At 41.4% G+C, this 22,547-nt stretch overlaps 1 protein-coding gene across 9 annotated transcripts in view; it reads right to left on the bottom strand.

Moving 5' to 3' along the window:
• Positions 1-297: 297 nt before the first annotated feature.
• Positions 298-22,547, bottom strand: part of DISP1 (dispatched RND transporter family member 1) — a 221,481-nt gene continuing 199,231 nt past the window's right edge. For all 9 annotated transcript variants that reach the window (XM_070768006.1, XM_019976338.2, XM_019976339.2 and 6 more), the window contains 5 exons: positions 16,360-16,483; positions 15,089-15,216; positions 14,622-14,719; positions 12,351-12,448; positions 298-3,925 (listed from right to left, as the gene is read on the bottom strand). In XM_070768006.1, coding sequence (XP_070624107.1) covers positions 314-3,925; positions 12,351-12,448; positions 14,622-14,719; positions 15,089-15,216; positions 16,360-16,483 — 4,060 coding nt within the window. In that variant the 3' untranslated portion in view covers positions 298-313. The remainder of the gene's footprint in view (positions 3,926-12,350; positions 12,449-14,621; positions 14,720-15,088; positions 15,217-16,359; positions 16,484-22,547) is intronic.

The following is a 22,547-nucleotide window of genomic DNA, read 5'->3' as shown; positions in this document are numbered from 1 at the left end:
AAAGTTCTAGATAATTCAGACCCTAAATCTTTGACTCACTGCCATAAGAGGGTAGAGAAAGAGGCAATAACTGTTCAAGTTGAGTATAAATGTCAAAAAACAACTGTGCTTTTTGAAAATATAAAATCCCAAACAGCTAACCCTCTTAACACTCATTAGATACGTGAGTTTGTTGATTGTTCATATGGAATCTTCATGATTTTTAACAAAGTGAAACTTGCTTGTTCCTGTATTTTGGGACTGTTTCTAAACTTCCAGATTTTTACTTCTATTTCAAAGGAAGGACTGAGGCACTGGTTTAATACTATATTTATTAAAGCGTTTTTATTAACAAACTTTCGCCAGAAAGTTCCGAGGGTGTTAATACAGCAGGCACGTTGGCTTCAATGTTTGGTATTTGACAGTCCACAGAACTGCACTTAACTCTCACAATTCTGCCACAGCTCTGCGGATTGTTTGGGCAGGACCTATAACCGGCCTCCCCTATTAAATGGTTAAATAGAAATTTGGGTTCATTCTGATTTAAATGTTCTGAGCTCACAATGACATCAGTCTGTGATGGGCTCGGCTCCACCTGCCTTTCTGCCTTGTTGGTCTGACTCACTGAAACGGAGTCCTTGGCGGTGGCCCCGCCACTGCCCTCTGTGGTCCCAAGGTCTCTGTTTTTACAGAGTCCCCTTGGGTGAGTCTCAGGACCACAGCAGGCTTTGTGTAAGGCTCCAGCGCTTCTGCAGACCAACGATGATGGCTCTACCGTCTTTGGAAGATGCTCTTCGAGGCTCTGAAGACTGTGTACACTGGTCTTAGTGATTTTTTCTTGGGCCTGAATGTGCTGCACTGGGTGGAGGAAGAAACTCCTGGGCAGAGCATTCTGGGCTCCAGGCGGTTTTGCCCTGCACTGTAGGCCAGGACAGGGGTGGATGTGTGGGGCTGGATGCACGAAGCCCTCGGGGGCTTGGTGTGCTGCCTTCAGAGGCGCCAGGCTGTTCTGGACGTGCACAAAGCTGCCGGCAGTGGGAGCACACTGGCGGCACAAACAGTCGCCCATCTGCTGGCAAGAGGGCGGGCCATATTTCAAATGTTTGTAGGCATTTGGGCAGCTGCATCTCTGATTCAGAGAGAAGAAGTGACACATGGTGTGCTGTTCAAGAGAGGCCTGCAACAAGGCAGGGCTCGTTTCATTTTTGGTGCTTTTGTTAAGTTCACTGTTGTAAGCTGCGTGGACAGGCAGCCCTAAGTGCCTTGCCTGGCTGCTAAAAAATTCAGAGCAGATGTGGGTCTCTTCATAAGTGGTCTTCTCAGAGGCTGTGCAGCTGTGGGCTGCCAGAGGTTCCAATTCATAAAACTCGTGTTCCATTTCTGATGTCTGGCCCCTGGGATCTAAATGATAAGCATTCAGGGTGTGTGTCTTGCTTGGTCCCTTGTCACCAGGACTTGCAGACAAGGCGTGGGAGAAGGCACTGCACTGGAGTTTTTTAGGTAAAGGGATCTGACCGCAGGTCCCCTGCGGCCCAAGGCACCGGCACATGCATTGGAAAAAGAAGGTGGCAAAAGCCCAGCTAATACACATGATGAGCATCATGAAGGTGCCCAGCTGAGTGTAAGCCAAAACCGTAGAGGGCATCATCATGGCCCCTGCCACGAAGGTGGTCAGCGCAGCCATGGCGATGGCAGAGCCCATGCGACTCAGAGAGAAGATCACCTTCCCTTCTCGGTCAGCATCTGGGGCCAAGCGATAAGCCACCCCATAATGGACAGCAAAGTCTACAGATAGGCCCACAGCCACCGAAATGGTGACTGACTCCAAAACATTCAGCTCCCAGCCCAGCAGGACGAGAGAACCCACGGTGACAAATATAGTTCCGGCAATCGAAATGATGGCGTAAAGGCTTATGATGATGTTCCAAGTGGTCAGCAGCATCACGCTGAAGGCCACGGCCACGGACAGCCCCATGGCAATGAGGGTGCCATCGGAGAGGCTGTCCTGGAGGTCGTAGAACTCCAGATTGCTGACAAACCAGCCGTGGCTGAGGCCCTCAGGGGCAGAACTCAGCTCATTGGAAATCCATGAGTCCACCTCTTTATAAAACTGATGCATCTTTTCATAAGCCAGGGTGAAGAGGTAGGTACTCTGGAACTCTAACACAACTGCCCTGATGGTGTCATTGATGTCAAACCTTGGCCCTGGGGTCTTGCTATCTAAGTGGTAGCCTGTGCTCCTCTCCAGCTCCATGATGGCTCTCTTGATGCACAGTTCGAAAATCTCCTGCTTGTAGGGGAAGCTCCAGTGGCTGCAGCATGGGTACAGGGCAGGCTCATCGCAGTCCTGGTTTTCCATCCACTGCTTAAAGGTCTCGATGAAGCAGCTGGTGAAGTCCTGTTCGTCGGTCTGGTAAAAGAAGGTCTGATTTCTCAGTTTTTGACAGAAGTGCAAAATCCAGACCTGCGAAGCCGGACTGGCGATGTTGAAGGCGCTGTCCAAGGTCAGCTTCCCTTTGCTCTTAGGGTTTAGGGGGTTGCCGTTGTCCTCTGGGGATACACCCCAGATGACCGTGATGGGCATGTGGAGCTCCTCTCCGTGGTGGACGCGCTCGAACATGAACAGCTTTTTGTACTCGGCGTCGTAACGTTCGAAAGGATGGGACGACCTAAACACCTGAAACTCGGACAGCTCCAAGGAGGGCAGCTTCATCTTTGGGTTTATGCAGACGATGTAGGCCCCGCCCACCGTTAAGGCCAGGAACCAGAATAGCCAGAGGTAGCGAAACTTAATAACAATGCACGGCAAGACTTTTTCAAAAAAAATTCGAGATGCTTCTGAAATGGCAAAAAGGACTTTGTGGCACTTCTGACAGGCCACCGTCCAACAGCTTTTGTTGTCGTAAATCTGCTGCTGGGGCTTCTTGAAACAGCTGAAGATATTAAGCAGGTACCGCTCGTGCAGGACAACCACCGCCGGAAGCCACGTGACCATCAGCACGTAATTGACGAGGATGGCTGTCCCCGCATAAACCCCGAAGCATCTGATGGCTGTGATGTTGCTCACGTAGTTGGCGTAAAAGGCAGCTGCCGTGGTAAAACTGGTGACGAACATGGACAGGGCAGCGTGCTGCAGCGTGATGCTCACTGTCTCTGATGTTTCCGCATGAGGCTTGTCAAATTTGGTGTAGTTCCAGACGTCACATAGGACAAAAGCATCGTCTGCTCCAATGCCCACCAGAATAATGAGCGCGGTGAGGTTCATAAAAGGGAAAAATTCAAAGTTAAACACCACGCGGTAGAGAAAATAGGACACGATCAAAGAACTGATGATGGCAAACATCGTCATCAGGGTGATGAACATGGACCTGGTGTAGATGCACATGACTAAAAGGACGATCACCATGGCGATGGCGGGATACACCGTATCCATCAGAAGATAATCCTGAAACAAGCTGTGCTTGATACCAAACTCAATGCCGGTGACAGTGGTGACGCCGTCGGATGCGTTCCAGTTTTCGAAGTTGTCCAGGTAGATGTTCATCATGCTCTCGCCTTTCTCGGTGGGCGAAAAGAGCATGCTGTACTTCAGAGCGGGTGTGTAATCGGCTGTCTTCGGGGCCATGAAGTCCTTGTCCACCAAGTAGTGGAGGATCTGGTACACGGCGTTGTACTTGGTGCATTTCCGCGGCACATTGGTGCACTTGAGCTGGTCCTTCCTCCGGGCCGCCATGTCCCAGCAGTCTGGCTCCAGGGTGCCGTTCTGGTAGTGTTTGGCGCAGGTCCGGAGAAGCTTCAAGGTATGAGAGACATCGCGCTCCACGATTTTCTGGCAGGATGATCTGTTGTTCAGAATAGCGATGTAGTTCCCCAGCGTCCAGCTGGGGCAGCAGGAAGCAGCCGTGGTCCTCTGGCAGAGATCGCCAAACTGCGGGTGCGATCGGATCTGCGGAGACAGAGACAGGCGGAAGGACTGCCGTTTAAAATCGGTTCATGCAAAGGTCTGAAGGACGGCGGCCTTGAGGGGCAGGAAAGTTACCGGAGTTACAGAATCATCCTCTGGACGTGTCAGTTTGACTACAAGATGAGACTCCCTCCCCCACCCCACCCCACCCCACCCCACCCCTGTCCCCAGTCTGCTTTCTCCGGATACAGAAGGCTTTGTTGTTCCGTTGCTCAGTCTGACTCTTGGTGACCCCATGGACTGCAGCACATCAGACTTTCCTGCTAGGTCACTTCATTTTGAACAGTAAACTACTATTTGGGGATGACATCCAAGTGTGAAACAATTTCAATCAATGCCAGTTTGGTTTCAAAAAGGAGATAAAATTAACACCTCTTTGGTAAACAAGCCCTTTCAAAGTCACTTTAAAAAGCAATTAAATGGATAGGCTGTGAAGCATATGTATGAACACCTACTGGATTAATTAAGAGAACAATTGCCCAATTGATACATGAAATGAATTTGTGGCTTTACCTAAAATTTCTGGTGATCAGTATGAAATATTTGGTGACAGAGGTACTATATTTCCATCATCTTAGGTGGAGGCAAAGATGATATTCTCTAGAAAACTGTCAGTGAACCTCAAAAAGTGATCCTGGTAATAATATCAGAAGCAGATGCTAAAGATACATGAAAAACCTGGAATAAAATGGTTTCCTGATACATAAGTAGAAAGGGGAAATGTTCCTAAATTAAAATGATATATGTATGATTTTAAATAAACATATACAGGTAATAAAATACTTAAGTGGGAATTTATTTCTTCCACAGCCTTCAAAGTTTATTCAAGTTGGCTAACCACCCCTCCCTCTTTGGGGAACTTTCTGTGTGGTAAACAGAGGTCTGCTGCATATTAGTAAGTAACAATTCTGGATTTAATGTGGACAGTATTTCATTTGGAACACTATTCTTGGAGAAGGCTTTTCTTCTTATGGCTGTTCTTACAGAAAATTGAAATCTGTTCCAATGCCAAAGGTGGCATTGGTAAGGTTAGAGTGAAGCCTGCACAATCCTATTGCTTTAAAAACTACAAAGTACATGAATGGCCGCTCTACCCTGAGGCTGAGAGTAAGAAATACCCTCCTGCTCTAGAGCCTGTCCAGAGACTTCTCTGGAAGCGCCAGGGCTAAAGACGACCCACCCCTATCACTTTCCTCATCTCTACCTACCAAAGGTTGTTCCAGGGAAGAAACTCCAAAGTTCAAGAAGGGCTTCAGTATTTTTTTTCTAATGAGACTAAAACCACCCTTTCCCTTTTTTTTAAAGTGTGTGTGTGCGTGCTCAGTCATATCCGACTCTCTGCGACCCCATGGACTGTAACCCACCAGGCTCCTCTGTCCTTGGGATTTTCCTGGTAAGAATACTGGAGTGGGTTGCCATTTTATCAATCATGCGCTAAAATATTTTCTCAAAGTAGAGACGTTGGGACAAGTCATCTTTAGAACTCAGACTTATCCAAGAACTAAGTTACTTGTAACACCCTAAGCCCTGGCGATCAGCATACTTTACTGGGACTTATCCTGTAAAGGGCAAAGTGTAGATGAAAGGAGATTGGCCACATACTGGGAACTGCTGAAGTTCTCCGACCTGCACGTAGGGATTCATTCTACTATTCTACTTTTGCATCTGTTTGATAATTTCCATAATAAAAAGTGTGTGTGTGTGTGTGTGTGTGTTTTAAAGATACTCTATAATGTATAGTGAAGTCGCTCAGTCGTGTCCGACTCTTTGCCACCCCATGGACTGTAGCCTACTAGGCTCCTCTGTCCATGGGATTTTCCAGGCAATAGTCCTGGAGTGGATTGCCATTTCCTTCTCCAGGGGATCTTCCCAATCCAGGGATCGAACCCCGGTCTCCCACATTGTAGACAGACGCTTTACTGTCTGAGCCACCAGGAAAGTCCAAAAAGATACTCTATTGGGAGTTTAAAAAAATGAATCAAAGGGTTGTTATACAGTGTACTAAAATAACGCTGATTTTAACAAAGGCTTAATTTTCAAGCTCATTTTTAGAGAGTGATAATTACTGGACATTTCATACAACAGGATAATTAACATTTAATTGTTCCTAGGTAAAAACATTCACATAAGCTCACTCAGGGGGAACTGAACCACCTAATAAATAACAGGAAATCCTGGAATAGCATCTCTCAGATAACCAGCTTTATCCCGTAAAGAAATAACAGGCAAGTCCCTGGGCTCAGCCCACTGAATTGAAAGAAAGGTAATGCATAGTGTTTGACAGTTTTCAGATGGAAGAAAATGAACTGTATCCATTACAAAACCCACTATCAGCTAGAAGGAACATATCTGTACTTGTCCCAATAACCAAATGCCAAACATAAAGGAAACAGGGTTGCCAGCTAAAACTGGGAAAAAGGCACAGAATTCTGTCCTTGACTAACCTTTTCAAAGAATTGCAGAGGGTTTTTTATGTGTGTATCTGACCAGAGATTAAAAAGTTGGACATGATAAACACAGACCAAATACAGCTTTGATGGCTGCTATAAAAAATAAATGCTAATGAGCCTCTGGAGGGCCAATCCTCAAATTCAAAGGTGATGCTAGCTGATGTACAACCTTTGGAAAACAGTTTTTGAGGACTGCTTTAGAGGGTAAAAAATAAGGGCAGAGAATAGACATTTATCCTGAGTTGGATGCCAGTGCCCTAAATCTAAAGGCATGGAGCTCAAGGGTCATCTAGGCTTTCAGGGAGTGATGCTGTATGTCCCCATCCATCCATCCATCCAAAAGAAAAAATATTTATTGAGCACCTAGGCAAGACGACACCCCAGTCCTCTCGCCTGGAAAATCCCACGGACGGAGGAGCCTGGTGGGCTGCAGTCCATGGGGTCGCTAGGAGTCGGACACGACTGAGCAACTTCACTTTCACTTTCATGCATTGGAGAAGGAAATGGCAACCCACTCCAGTGTTCTTGCCTGGAGAATCCCAGGGACGGGGGAGCCTGGTGGGCTGCAGTCCATGGGGTCACTAGGAGTCGGACACGACTGAGCAACTTCACTTTTCCCTTTCATGCATTGGAGAAGGAAATGGCAACCCACTCCAGTGTTCTTGCCTGGAGAATCCCAGGGACGGGGGAGCCTGGTGGGCTGCCGTCTCTGGGGTCGCACAGAGTCGGACACGACTGAAGCAACTTAGCAGCAGCAGCAGCAGGCAAGACAAACAAGGCAAACTGCTCCTGCCCTCAAATTGCTCGTGGTGAGGTGGGGAAATCAGACAAGAAAAGCAATGATGACAATTCACATGAGAAGCAACATATTATGTTTAAGACTCTATGTGAACCTGTGGACAGAGTGCCAAAGTCTGCAAGTGCAATGAGAGAGAAGCACGGCTTAGTCATCTGGGATGGAGACACCCCAATAGAGAGTCATATGTTACACTGTGGGGCTGAAAGTGCTTGGCAAGCAGGTGTATCTTCATGCAGAACGCAGCTGTATCTTTGCATATTTTTGCCATCATAGGAATGATTTTGAAATCTTTGAAGTTTATAAAAATAAGGATGGAGTTTCTGAGAGCCATATCTTGCAGCTCTCATGAGGGATGTCCTTTTCATTCTAGGTATTCACAGATGGGAGTTTTAGGAAATCATTTTGCTTGTGTGGTGATAACACGCCTTTGCACACTTCCCTGGTCAGATGGGAGCAGGGGTGGAGTTGCCTTCAAATAGAGAAAAAGAAGAAACCAGCATAGTTTAAATGATACCTTAACTTTCAAATCTAATGGCCAAGTTGGAGATATGGTAAGACGCTGAGAAAACAATAAAGGCAAGAAAATTAAGCCTTTAATACCAGATTCAATCAACTGCTGGACTCTCACTCCCCACGTGACTAAGTTCCTCATGTATAAAAGTTGAAGGGAGCCTAGAGATGAAAGAAAAAGCAAGGGCTCCACAGCTCTCTTGAAAACAAGCATCAGGGAACTTCCCTGGCAATCCAGTGGTTAAGACTCTGAGCTTCCACTGCAGAGGGCTTGTGTTCAATCTCTGGTTGAGGAACTCAGATTCCCCCATCACATGCAGCATGGTGCAGCCAAAATGTAAAAAAAAAAACCAAACAAACAAAATCTCCAAGCATCAAGAAACACATTTCTAGAATCTTCTAAGCTTCAGAGGAGGGGGGTGTATTCCAGCTGTCCAGAAAAGCTACCTAAGTAAAAACGGTTTTAGGTACCAAATTTCAAATCCCTACTACAAGCTGATTCCTCTGAGCACCAACGTCTACAGTGTACAAAGACTAAAACCAGGGTAAAGAGTTTCCAGCAGAGTCAAGATTAGAGGCACAAACATCTTTGTTACTAATGACTCTCTGCCAGCATGCCCCACAGGAATGCAGAAGTACAGGAAAAAGTAATGAGGAAGATCAGGGGAAGCAACTGAGTCCCCTTTTGAGAGAGTCTCAGACATCAAGCATTTCTGTGAGGAGACAGGTGTAGCATCAGAAACAGAAGCTCTACACTCTGGAAACTAGTACCATCTGAACTGTGAGTACAAGTGCCATGTAATTTAAATGGGAACTGGTGTTTGAACTCAATGTGCTATCAACACAGGCAGAAAACAGTGGAAACACCTGGTCTCATGGTGACATTACACTGATTAGTGGATGCTTTCTGGAGTTAACTGACCAACGATTAAGCTCTTCTGCTCTGGATCATTTCATATGTGTCTCATTCAACTTGATCGTTGTTAATAATCAAGTGCTTAGGTACGATAGCAAGGATTTGAGGGGGGGGAAAAAAGGAAAGGCTGTTAAGTGGCCTCAGGACCATAACAAATAAAAATTTGTTTGCTCAAAGCACCATAACAAATAAAAATACCCAAAGGGTCTTGACCTGGGAGACTCAAAAAGGTACAGTAATAATCTGAAATCTAAACCATTAACCACTAGATATTATTCCCCGATGGCTCAAGCGGTAAAGAAGCTGCCTTTAATGCAGGAGACACAGGAGACGTGGATTTGATCCCTGGGTCGGGAAGATCCCCTGGAGGAGGAAATGGCAGCCCACTCCAGTATTCTTCCCTGGGAAATCCCATGGACAGAGGAACCTGAAGGGCTACAGTTCATGGGTCGAAGAGTCAGACACGACTGAGTGTGCACACAAGACATCACTAAATATATTATCTCTGTGAGAAACATGTTGTTCTAGGTTCACAGCAAGAGTTTGAGGCTAGAATACAAGGTCATTTGCAATTGGCAAAAATAGCATTTAATTTAAAATGCTCAAATTACAACCATATTCCTTGAGGTAGAATTTCAGGACCTTGGTTATGTTTATTCATTTATTGGTATGTATCTGTCAGTGGCTTGACCATTCATTCAGATGCGTCTTTAGGTCTGTTCCTCACATTTTCACAAGAGCACTACAAATCGTTATGTTCTTCCCAGGGAGTACAGGCTTGAAGTCACAACTAAACGTTCTTATGATGAGCTCAGTAGAGGGAAAAAAAGATAAGCAAAGTACATCTACTTTTTTCATTAGTTTAAATTTTGCAGATGCTTCAAGCCAAACCATTAGAAACCACGTATTGAGATTTCATTGCTTTATCTCTTGTAGAAAAGCTTCCTGTATATCTCAAGTACCAACCTACTTGAGATATGGTTTACAAACCAAGTAAGAATCAATACCGCACCTCTCGTAAACCTGCTAAACCTTCTGTTAAGAACTTTCTTCAGAATATCATACTTCTTTTGGAAGTATGGGAACAATCCTTTTCTGTCTTAGTATGAAGGCAAGATGGGTTTCTTCTAAAAAACAAACTTGTCACTCTATTTAAGTGACTTTTGTCTCTGACCATGAATTCTTCTTTGCTGTGGTTGCCAGGAAGGTTAAAGACAAATTTGAAGCTCACCACCACGCAAATACACAGAATTGTGGGGTATGCATTATTGTATGTCCAATCTCATCCTTAGCTTTATTTTCCACCCACTATTGTTCCTTCAAGTAATTCATTCAATTATTTATCCTTTCTGTATGCCTTTTTGTAAGATTCCTATTGGTGCTGATATTTTATCATCTGAAATATACTCATATATGTATATATAATATACTCTTCACTTATGAAAGCTGTAATGGCACAGTACTGCTTACTGGCTTTTGAGTTTATTAAAAATCTAAGATGTGCTCATAGAATAAATTGCTAGCTTTTTAAAAAAGGTACTTATTCTATTCTAGGCCATGATGATTCTTTGAGGTTCATTTGAGTGGGAAATGGTACATATAGCAGAACAATGCAAAAGATAAATGGGAGAGGGAGCAGTAACCTGCATTATGGGAGCATAAAGAATGGAGGGTAAAGGCAGAGACTCTAGAATTAGACTTTTGTTGTTGTTTAGTTGCTCAGTCATGTCCGACTCTTTGAGACCCCATGGACTGTGGCTTGCCAGGCTCCTCAGTCCATGGGATTTCCCAGGCAAGAATACTGGAGTGGGTTGCCATTTTCTCCTCCAGAGATCTTCCTGACCCAGGGATCGAACCCGCATCACCTGTATTGGCAGTGGCATTAAGACTTATCTGGGTTCAAATCCTGTACCTGTCAGTTACCACTTGTGTGAACTTCCTCATCTGCAAAACAGGCAAAATGAGTGTTTCATTCCTAACACTGTTGTGGGGATTAAATGAAATAATTCATTAAAGTGTTTAGAATACTTCCTGACAAATATCAATAACACTCAAAAAACATCAACTGTTAATCAACTGAGTGAATTCAATCACTTTCGTGTCTTCAAGGGAGGGAAGGTCTAAAGATGAACTTCAAGGATAGGAATAACAGGGTCTAAGAGGTTAATGAATTGTTTTCATCCAAGGTGTGATTATAAAGTAACCAGACTGGCTTAACTTCTCTAAGCTTAACTGCTCATCCGTTAAAAGGTATTATTCCAAGGTCACAGGTTTACAGTGGGAGATGTAAAATTCTCAGCATAAAGCCTCGCACACAGCAAGTGTTCTCCAAAGTTAGAGTCAACTTTCTGTATGAGAACGATTGTAACCCATAACAGGGAGAAATATGCTCAGAGTAGCTTTCAAAAATCCACTGATCGTTGTAGAAGAGAACAAAATACGACAAAAATGGTTCACTGATGAAGAAACTGTAGGCTGTTTATAGATGGTTTGTGACTTTGGTCTATTTGGGGTTGCACAGAGACAAGATGGCACTCACAGAAAATCCTGATATCCTCATCAATGCAAAAGTTATTTTCAAAATATATAAATGGCCTCTTGGAATGAAGAATGAGGTCAGGAGATCTGGGACCAACTAACTAGGTGACCTGGGTAAGCCACTCAGTTCTCAGAAGGTCCTTTTATCCGCACAGGGATAGTGCTGGTCTGTGGGTGACCTCAAAGGGTCCTTTCGCCTCCTATGCATTAAAGAACTCTATTAATAGAACAGGTGATTTCCCTGGATTGTCAGGCTAGCTCTTAGGGCATGTGATTAGATTTTCAACTGACAAGTGATTTTACATTTTATTGGGTTTCATGCTGGAGTTTCTCACTTGACAATGCTCCATGGTCAGGTAGACCAGCCGAAGTTGATAGTGATCAAATTGAGACATTAATTGAGAATAGAAATATGCTCAGAATATAAGTTCCTTTTCCGCCTTGTTACTGTGCTTGGACGAGGCCATTAGTGACCTTAGACAGCAGTTTCTACTTGGAGAACCTACATCTGAACACATGAAATTGACTGCTCTTCCAAGCCTGGTAGGTGACTTTATTTTTTTTTGGTGCTCTACAGAAGATTAGGAGTGGAAGTGCCTGTCTTCTTATATCTTTATGTCCTGTTAAAGCATTAAGGTGTTCAGAATTCAGAACAATCTGGATTGGATTACTCAGGCCATTTCCATAGATATTGTATTTATGTTCTTTGATGTCCTCTCCTAGCCTGTGCCCTAAATTTTCCTTTGAGGTCACCGGCCAAAAGGATCCATTGATTGCCAGAAAGGTGAGCATTTCATTGCATAATTAAGATGCTGACAATTGCCTCAGGGGGAAAGTGGAGTGAACAATGAAACTAGGAAAGAGAAAATACAACAAAAGAAGAAAAAGGCTTAACTATTATCCTGAAAGGAAATAAGCTGTGAAATAACACAAAAGACTATCAAGGACAAAGAACATGAGTGGGAAAGAAAGAGATCTTTATTAAGGAAGATGGTATGTTTTAAAGGTGGGGAAACAGAAACACTTTGATCCTGGGGTGGGAAAGAATGCAAAGCCATTCTCCTGGTGTTTATTCTTCAGTAGGTAAGCCACTTAAGTGCTTTCATCTGATCAGGCACCAGGCTCAGCAGTAAAAGGAGTTTCAGAAATATAACCTTATTTGTGCTGAACAGATTTCAGTTTTACTTTACATACCCTTGAATTATCTACATTGCACATTGATTTAATTGCAGGTAAATTCCACAATGTCTCCCCTCCAGCTGAAGTAAACACTACTCTGGAATATCGGTCACCTGGTGACAGGGGAAAAAAAAAAGAAAAAAGTTTATAAATTATTCATTTATTTCAGAAGACTCAGCATTCAGAAATAATTCAAACTGGGAAACCACATGGGCAATTCATTAGCAGTGGGGAATCCTGTCTTTCATTAAATTCCAGGAGAAAAATGTAAAAAAAAATTTTTTTTTTAAATATTGCTTTAGCTCAAAGCCTTTGTAGACTCACTGCATCTTAAAAATCATAGCAGTTATGTAACATATCTAGTTCTGATCAGACTGTAATTAGGAAGAACAATACATAAGAACTTTTGGCAGAAAATCAATTGAATGCCTCCCTCTTAATTTCACAACATATCACCACAGTGGTATATAAAATCAAAGAATGAGGCACCAGTGCATATCAAGAATGGATTATAGGGGTGTTCTCTGTGGCAGCTAACTAGAGAGCAAAGATGGCAAGCGATCAATTTTAAAGCACTAACAAAAGTCAGCTAAACACAGAATGCTAGCCAGGATCACAGACATACTCGTCATTCTTGCTAAGTGCTCCGAGTTCTAGAAAAAATATTTTGAGAATCATACTGTTACAAAATACATCTCCGAACAAGGGAGGCTGTGTGATATCCTGGGAAGAATATTGTCTTTAGAGTGAAAACTGGGTTGTAACCAGCTTCTGTCATTTATTAGCTAGGTGATCTTAGGCAACTAACAGCTTCCCTGAGCCTCAGTTCCTCATCTGTAAAATAAAGACAGCAACACTTTCTCAAGAAGGTGTTGAGAATTAAATGAGATACTGAAAAACAGGTGCTCAATAAGTACTGTTTCTGCTCCCTCAGCCATTAAAAAATTAACATAAGTGAATTGAAACAAAGTAGGTTAATTTCATATGATCGAAAATGCCAAATGGTGCGAACAAAGAAAATCAATTTGCAAATTTATGAATAAAGCTTTATTACATGAGCATTTATTAATGGTCACAAAGTTTTCTTTAGTAAACTCCTGTCTTCAAGACAAAGACCCTGAAGTTTGAATAGATATAGAAACATCTAAGACCCAATCAGGTCCCCTAGTGATCTAAGAAGATAAGACAAAAAACACATCTTAGAAGGATTTTCAGCAACAACAAAAAAAGCTGAAACCAAAGGAGTTTCGATGTTAATATTCACTTAATCAGAAATTGAAGTTATCACAATTCCTCACTTGTAACCATGAGGGCTAATCAATGACATACAAAATTAAACATGTTTCTCTGAGGCCCTGAACTCTTCTTTCCTGGCAGCTCGAGAGAGCCTGGTGGGCTGCCATCTATGGGGTGGCACAGAGTCAGACACGACTGAAGCGACTTAGCAGCAGCAGCAGCAACAGAGGAACCAGGCTGACTCTAGGCGACAGCAGATTTTGTTTAGTGAATTTGCTGCCAACATTTAGAGATCTGTGATGCCATACTGAAATCAGGATTCCTGGCCTCTGGGGATTTCTTACAATATATGGGCCCTCATTTTTTCAAGGCCATATTCTGCCATATACTCTTCAATCACCATCACTTCCTACTGTCTTAACTCAGTTCACTTATCTCATCCATAAATAAGCTGAGTCGCTGAGGCACGCAAGCTTTGAACCTCTGGACTTTATTTGTTCGTCTTTCTTCCACTAATGCCTAATGACAAGGCAGGCACAAGAAGGCTATTAATACAGGTGTTTTGACAGTAGATTATTTCAGGGTTCAATCTAAAAATATGTACAAGGAGTTTTTTAAAATGACTTGAAATATTGAGCAAGGTCAATAATTTTATTAGATTTATATCTGTCTTAAAACTGGCTATAACACAATCCTCTCTTTCTTATTATTTTTTTCTTTTTCGCTCATTATTTTTTTTAATTATAGGTAAATAAATTCAGATTGCTGCTGCTGCTAAGTCGCTTCAGTCGTGTCCGACTCTGTGCGACCCCAGAGACGGCAGCCCACCTGTCCCTGGGATTCTCTAGGCAAGAACACTGGAGTGGGTTCAGATTAGTGGTTGACTAACCTAGAGAAGTAAAATTACAAGTTAATTAAACAAAATCTCTTGAAGCATGATAGAAACAGTAAAGCTGTGTGACCAGTCACATACACCCAGACAGTCTAGGTTATCAGTCACGTTCAATCCCAGGAAACTTAGAGAGGTTTGTCATTTATGATGCTACTCACTTGGAACGTCACAGAAAAAGCTGTCCTTGTGGAAGTTCCAGTCAACTTCTCTCTTCTCTCTTTCATAATGATCGTCTGACCACCTATCATCCCGATGGCTGAAATAGAACACAATTTGATCTTCAGTCAAGTCCTCACCATTCCAAGGATGAGAAGCCTACTGGTAACAATACTGCCTCAAAGTCATGACCTATTTAGTGCTTGGTATGAAGTTGGACGGATGGGCATAAGCAACCACCATTAATTTTCTCACTTCTGAAAAAGGAAAACAAACAAACAAAACAAAACAAACCCAAACCCAAACATTCACTAACAGACAACACAATCTTAAAAGACACTGACAATTTCGACACATTCAGTGGTAAAGATTTTGAGCCACACATTTTAGATGTAATCGTTTTGCGCAGGCAGTGTTTATAAGTGGAATTCATTAGCAGTGTTTTGTCTAAAAGTTAATAAATGGTTACCTTTTGGCTTGTTCATCTGCATATTTAAAGGGGTAATTTGCTAATGTTGCTTTGTATCCTGTATTTTTCACCATGTTATTCCATGTGACCAGTCTCTGGCCTATTGCAGTCCCTCTTGGTTCAAAACCCTAAGGCAAAATATTACAAATTCCCATTAGTGTACTTCATTTCAGGCTAAGTATAGTTATAACAGCTTGGGAAGGCAATGTCAAGGTGATGGATAGCTTTCAACAGAAAATAAATACGTTCCTCACAGCTACTCCAGAGGTGAACTGCATTAAAACAAGATGATTTGACATAATAATGATCACCTATTTACTGTGACAAAACGGCCTGATTCTTTGGTATGTTACATATCTCAGCAAAGAGGAGGATAAAAAACTTATCTGAAGCTTCTCTTCCATATGCATCCCTAGCATTTAGTAAATACTTATTTTTTTTTTTTTGTAAATACTTATTTTTATATTATAAAACATCATGGTCAAATTAAATTATGTTATGCATGCTTTACAAAGAGTTTATTGTTATCATTATCCTCATTCATATTTTCCTCCCTATTCCACACCCAAGGGACATCTTTCAAAACTTAAAAACAGACCCTGCTCTCTCTTGCTGCTGCTGCTGCTAAGTCGCTTCAGTCGTGTCTGACTCTGTGCGACCCCATAGACGGCAGCCCACCAGGCTCCCCCGTCCCTGGGATTCTCCAGGCAAGAACACTGGAGTGGGTTGCCATTTCCTTCTCCAACGCATGAAAGTGAAAAGTGAAAGTGAAGTCGCTCAGTCGTGTCTGACTCTTAGCGACCCCATGGACTGCAGCCTACCAGGATCCTCCATCCATGGGATTTTCCAGGCAAAAGTACTGGAGTGGGGTGCCATTGCCTTCTCCTTGCTCTCTCTTAGTAACACTGAAATTCCTTTAACTTCCTCGGGAAAAAAAAGGTGATATTCTGGTTTTAAAGATTTTGTGAAAATGTTTTTATAGTCTGCAGATTCTCCAATTTACAGCTTTTTAGCTTAACATGGAGACCAAGAAACAGATTTCCAGATTTTTGAAGGTGGGCAAGTTCCTTGACCACCTTTGAGAACCTGAGAATACAAACAAGTCTTTCCTCTTTCAGAAAGTGACTATACTTACTGATGGCTTGAGAAGGTTTCAAAAGAGAGGGTACTAGATAGCATAAGACAAAGTGTCCTAAAATGCTTAATCTTTTGAGATGATCGAAGGCTAAATAAAATAGATGAGCAGATTCTATTGGCTCAGTTTTCCTTACCAGCAATGGATCAGAGAAATCAGGAAGCTCTGGCACTAATACTCCAACCAAGGCGCAGACCACGATGAACACCGTGCACATGCCCAAGACAACCACAGGCCAGTCTGCTATCAGGGCTGCGTAACTACAAAAGCAGAGAGAGATCACAGAGAAAGCCACTTAGAAGCAGAGTAAAGTTTTTTCACTACCTAACAGCAATTTGTTAATTCTTCCTACTTCAGACATAGTACAGGTATTTATCAATGAAAGAGCTAATGAGATTATAAACTGTTGTTCCTCAGTTGCTAAGTCGTGTGTGACTCTTTGTGCCTCCACGGACTGTAGTATGCTAGGCTTCCCTGTCTTTCACTATCTCCTGGAGTTTGCTCAAATTCATGTCTGTTGAGTCAGTCATGCTATCTAACCAACTGAAAGTGAGCATAATGTCCATTTCTGACAAGTAATATTTCATTGCTGTATCTATGCCTAGGAAAAAGATCTTGAATCTACACTTTCTAAGTGGAAAAAAACATATTTTAACAGAGGCTCCATCCTCTTTGCAGTCTCTTCCAGAACTTTTGTTTCTCCAGTTATTCCTTTCTTCCTACTTTCACTCCATCACTTCTTGAAAAAGAACCCAGCCCATAAATAGGTTCAGGTAAAGCTTTAAGAATTGTTATTTTAGATGCTATTTTAGATGTCCAACTCTTTGTGACCCCATGGACTGTAGCCTGCCAGCCGCCTCTGTCCATGGAATTCTTTAGGCAAGAACACTGGAGTGGGTTGCCATTTCCTCCTCCAGGGGATCTTTCCGGCCCAAGGAACAAACCTGCGTCTCCTGCGCTGGCAGACAAAGTCTTTACTGCTGAGCCACCCGGGAAAGCCTGTAAGCCTTAAGAATAACCAAACCAAACTGAAACCTCCCATAAACCTATTAACCTTCCTTTTAGTTAAAACAAAAAGTTGGACACAGAACAATAATGAACTTATCCACTAGACTGTGAGCTACATGAGGGCAGAGACTTTTGATTTGATTGAGTGGTTGATTTAGTACAGTATTAGTGCCTTCTTCTTTTTGCTAAACATTTATATACTTTCTTCTTTGAAAATTATTTTTTATTGGAGTATAGTTGTTTTACAATATGTGTTAGTTTCTACTGTACAGCAAAACCAATCAGCCATACACATATATACATCCCCTCCCTTTGGAATTCCTTTCCATTTCAGGTCACCACAGTGCACTAAGTAGAGTTCCCTGTATGTTCTCATTGGTTATCTATTTTACACAAAGCATCAGTAGTATGTATATGCCAATCCCAGTCTCCCAATTCCTCCCATCCTCTCTTCTCCCTTGATATCCACACAGTTGTTCTCTATGTCTGTGTCTCTATTTCTGCTGTGCAAATAGAAAACTAATATAGATGATCCTGTCTGCAGAACAGTGTCTTTTAAAAGGTGCTTGGTCACTATCTATTGATTAGATGAACAAACACCCATGTATCTATCTTCCCTCAATTCTCTAATCACCATGGCCTGGCTGTGGTTTCTTACTACATCTCAGAAACTCCTCTCTGTTACCAAATCCCACAGTCAAGTCATTTCCCCCAATACCCTTCCCATACCCTCCTTCACTATCTTCCACTGAAAGACCTGTTTCTGGGCCCTTCCGTAAGACCTTGGACCAGGCCTTCCTAACCTGATGCTTGCAGATCTTGCTAACAACTTACTGCTTAATAGAAGTTGACTAAATTGAACTCTTCTAAAATTCAAAATGTATTCTGCCAACTTCAGGTTTCTTGAATTTTTATCAGAGAAGAAAAGAAACATCTAACTTCTGGACAATAACTCTTTAAGTCTCAACAGTGTTAGCTCATTGGGCTGCTGTGATGGCTATTTCTGGCTTATTTGAAATAGACTTCTTGCTCAGATATTTTGAGTTTCTTCTTCAAAATCACGCTGGCAGTTTAAAGAAAGCTTGTGGCTCTACAATTATGAAAAAAGCTACAAGATGTCTCTAAGAATAGATGGCTGATTTTTATATTCTGATCGCTCAACTTCATAGATCTGGCTTCATGGAGATATTCACATTAAATAAAATATAACATAATTATGCTTTAAGGCAGCACTTGCACAGGCATTTTTCATTATTTTTCTTTTAAAAGCAACCTTAGGAGAATAAAGAATAATAGCTTGCACCCACTAAGAGTTCCAGTTGCTCTGATGCTTTACATAGATTATCATCTCACAGAATTCTCACAACAAATTTATGAGATGAAACTGAGGCATGGTCAGGTTGAATAACTTGTTCAAAGTCACAAGCTGGCCCTGGTCATGAAACAAGTATGTCCTTGGGATGTAATGTACAACACAGTAACTATAGTTAATAATACTATACTGTATATTTGAAAGCTGCTAGGGGAGTAGATTTTAAAAGTTCTCACTACAAGAAAGAAAAAAATTTTGTAACTGTGTGTAGTGATGAATGTTAACTAGACTTATTGTGGTGATTATTTCACAATACATATGAATATCAAATTATTATGTTATACACCTGAAACTTATATAATGTTACATATCAATTATATCTTTAAAAAAAAGTCACGAAGCTAGGAAGCCAGGTAGTCTGGTTTAAGAGTCTGGCTTCTTAGCTACTATGATATCTCTTGCTTCGAACACAAGAGAAACAAAAGCCATCAAGAATAAGTCAACTTGCCACAAACAGATGCTTTCCAAAACTGTCATTTAGGATTAAATTCCTAAGCCACACTCTTAATTTCTCTGTGCAAAATCATATAGACCCAAAGGACTTCAAGTTTGAACATAATTCACTAACGTAAATTCTGCATTTAAAAACTCATTAAGGAAAAATTATGCCAGATAAGGTGGAATAACTTAAGAATAATCCTGAATGTATTGAAAACACATAAATCAGAATATGTTGATTGTAGTTATTCAAATGTAAACACCAAGTGGTCAGAATCGTCCGTATTTCCAGAACACACCCAATGCTTATATTTTCTATACTTTATTTCCTCCTCCACCAAATGCAAACCAAGATGAAAGTAACTGGTTTGAAGCAATAAAATCCTTTGTCAATAGCACGTTTGAGACTTTCTGTTCATTGCTTCAGGTTTAAAAAAAAGCCCTTTACATTTTAGACCTTTAAAATATCAGCCCTATGAAGTGAAAAGGGCTCCAGGCTTACACAATTACTCATTATACTTTATATTAAATGGATCAATTTTCTTTCAAATAAACCAGAAGTTATGCATTTTTACCTACAAACATGTTATCAATAGAAGGCCATGGGCCCCAAATTGCTTAGTTTTCATACTGTGGTTTAATTTACCTATATAATGACTTTTTGTTTGTGTCTTGAAAAATCTGCACACATGCACAGCAATCTTAAAAACTCATTCAATAATTGCTTTTTCTTGCTTTTGAAAACATTTGGTTTTGATTTTACAGCACTGGTCTCTACCATATCTGTGCATGGACTACATATGGAAACTTTACGGTATTAGTGATTTCAGCACATTTCTTCCAAACACATTTAACCTTACCCTATTACAAATCCACTTCCTCACACAGCACATGTTTCACATGCTAACCTTTCTTTGAGACAACTGCTCGCACTTAAGAAATGGAATCACTATCCTGAGGACATCAAGCACCACGGGGGGAAAGCCCTAACTCTTTTGAGTAAATATTACTTAGACAGTGGTTTCTGTTAAATATCACACAGTAACTGAGGCCATTTCTGCTTCCTGCTGTCTATGCTAAGATGTTGTGTAACTACGGGCACCATGTGGGAAACAAAAGTTTCATATATAATATGAAACCCAGACAATGGTTGTAATATTATGACAAAATCTAATAAAGCAGGAAAATTGGAGAAGTAAAGGAAATTAAAAATGACCTATAAATCTTACAGCTACAGTTTTCTAGCTAATTCCCTTCATGATGCATCTGAGTTCAAGGTACATATTCTAAGTTTAAATTTGAATAAAGGACCTGTGCATTCTTTTCTCTGAAAAGTCAACTACACATGCATTGGAAGAATTTCCCAAAGGACCACTCTTTTACTATAATATGTTCCTCTGTATACCATGTAGTAATTGTCTTTCATCTGCCTGATCTAATTTTGTACATCTTTAGACCACACTACAACATAACTGTATGTGCCATCCACTTCTCTGGCTCCTGGATGACAGCAGGCAGTCTTTTCTTAATGACTGACTGACCAGGTGATGGTTTTCCTCAAGGCCCTACTGCTGTATCAGCTGCTTAGGTTAGGCCCGCAGCACTACCCATGGCCCTGTTGGATTGGATTGGCCAGAAAGTTGGTTTGGGTTTTTTATTTGGTACAGATAAACCTGAATGAACTTTTTGACCAACCCAATATAAAAGAGCACATCATCATCTCAAGAGGTCACGTATCAAACAGCACAGATATGAAGGATTCATTCTCCTTCTATAAAACGACAGATAACAGAAGGAGCAGGGAGAATGGATTGCATTTGTGGGTGAACTGCAGATCTGAGTGAGTGGGCAGGCTGCCTAGCACCCTGGTCCAGGCTGTTCCTGCCCTGCTAAAGTTTTCATGAGGTATATCGACCTTGATGGCTCAAGTGGTAAAGAATCCTCCCTGCGGTGCAGGAGACTTGGATTTGATCCCTGGGTCGGAAAGATCCCTAGAGGAGAACATGGCAACCCACTCCAGTATTCTTGCCTAGAAAATCGCATGGACAGAGGAGCCTGGTGGGCTATAGTCAATGGGGTCGCAAGGAGTCGGACATGACTAAGCACACACATATACATGGGAAGTCCCTCAAACATACTCACAGATTCTCAGTCATGTTATTATTGGGTTTACTCTGGGAAAAGATCAGCAATAACTGTTAAAACAAATAAATGAAGTATCTTAGAGGGCGAACTTATGCTCATGTGACATTATAAGGGGGACCTGTTTTAAATGGACCATTTGTATTACAATAAGACCCTCCATAGTAAACTTTCCTCTAATCTTAGTTTACAAAGATCTTTTTCTTTTGACTTTTGCTGCCTTTCTGGAAACCCTCTCCTCTTTCTCCCCTTCCTTTCTGAGCGGAGAGCCAGGCTTTAAAGAGTATGAGTACCTAGGACCTGAGGCCTCTTTTCCTGACCAACTACCCCAGTCCTTAACCCTTAATAGCCTGGCTTTTGCTCTGGTGAGTCTTCTGAAACTGCCAATGTCAACTGTCTTGGTTTTCATCTTCTTTTACCTAAGAAATATTTAACACTTTAGCTATTGCTTGCTTCCTAAAAAAATCCCTTCCTCCTGTGTTTCTTCCCTTCTGTTTCCTTTAACATATGTTCCTTATCCCTCTTCTAAGGGTAAGCGTTTCTAAATGTTATTAATCCTAACTTTTCTAGTGGCATCAACTATCAATTTAGTGGAATATTTGAAGTTTATGGAATTTCACAGAAGAAAACAGTACAGAACTCTTTCTTGTGAAGTAATAAACTCATTCAACAGTTAGTATTACATAGTAAGGACGCAGGTTTTCTGGGAATAAAATCATAGTAGATATGGATATTATCCTCAAGGAACTTAGAGCCTAATTCAGAAAATCAGACAGGTACACAAATACCTACAGAACTAGGTCAACAGAGGTGTATGTTTACAGGGATACAGATAAAAAATTTTGTGAATTCTATGAAGGAAAAGATTACTGTCAGCTAGGGTGGGAAAAGGGAATCAGAAAAAGCTAATTTTAGGAAGAAGTTGTATTTACATGTGCGTATATTGAAAAGAAGAAATGAAAACTTTTAAAAATACAAATCTTTTAACAGAGAAAAATACATATGACTCTTCCAAAATGTAAGAGTTTTGGTCATTTAAGAAGATCCTATTATTTCCAGAAAAATGGAAATTCATTTTCTTCATGTGTCATATTTACTTTATGACACATTTTCGTATAACCTCTTTCCTTCATCTTTTTTCCATATTTTTTGTTGCAAAATTGGGTAAAAAAAAATGTAGTATATGCATACCATGGAATATCATTCAGTCTTAAAAAGGAAGGAAATTCTGATGCATGCTCATGGATGACACTTGAGAACAATATGCTAAGTGAAATCAGATAGTCACAAAAGGACAAACGCTGTACTCTTCCACTCATATGAGATGTTAGAGTAATGGAATTAATAGAGACAGGGAAGAATGG

Source organism: Bos indicus, chromosome 16 (genome assembly GCF_029378745.1).
Source record: "Bos indicus isolate NIAB-ARS_2022 breed Sahiwal x Tharparkar chromosome 16, NIAB-ARS_B.indTharparkar_mat_pri_1.0, whole genome shotgun sequence".
Classification (NCBI taxonomy): Eukaryota; Metazoa; Chordata; class Mammalia; order Artiodactyla; family Bovidae; genus Bos; species Bos indicus.
Note: the sequence above shows the minus strand (reverse complement) of the source record. Positions and strands in the feature narration are given on the sequence as shown.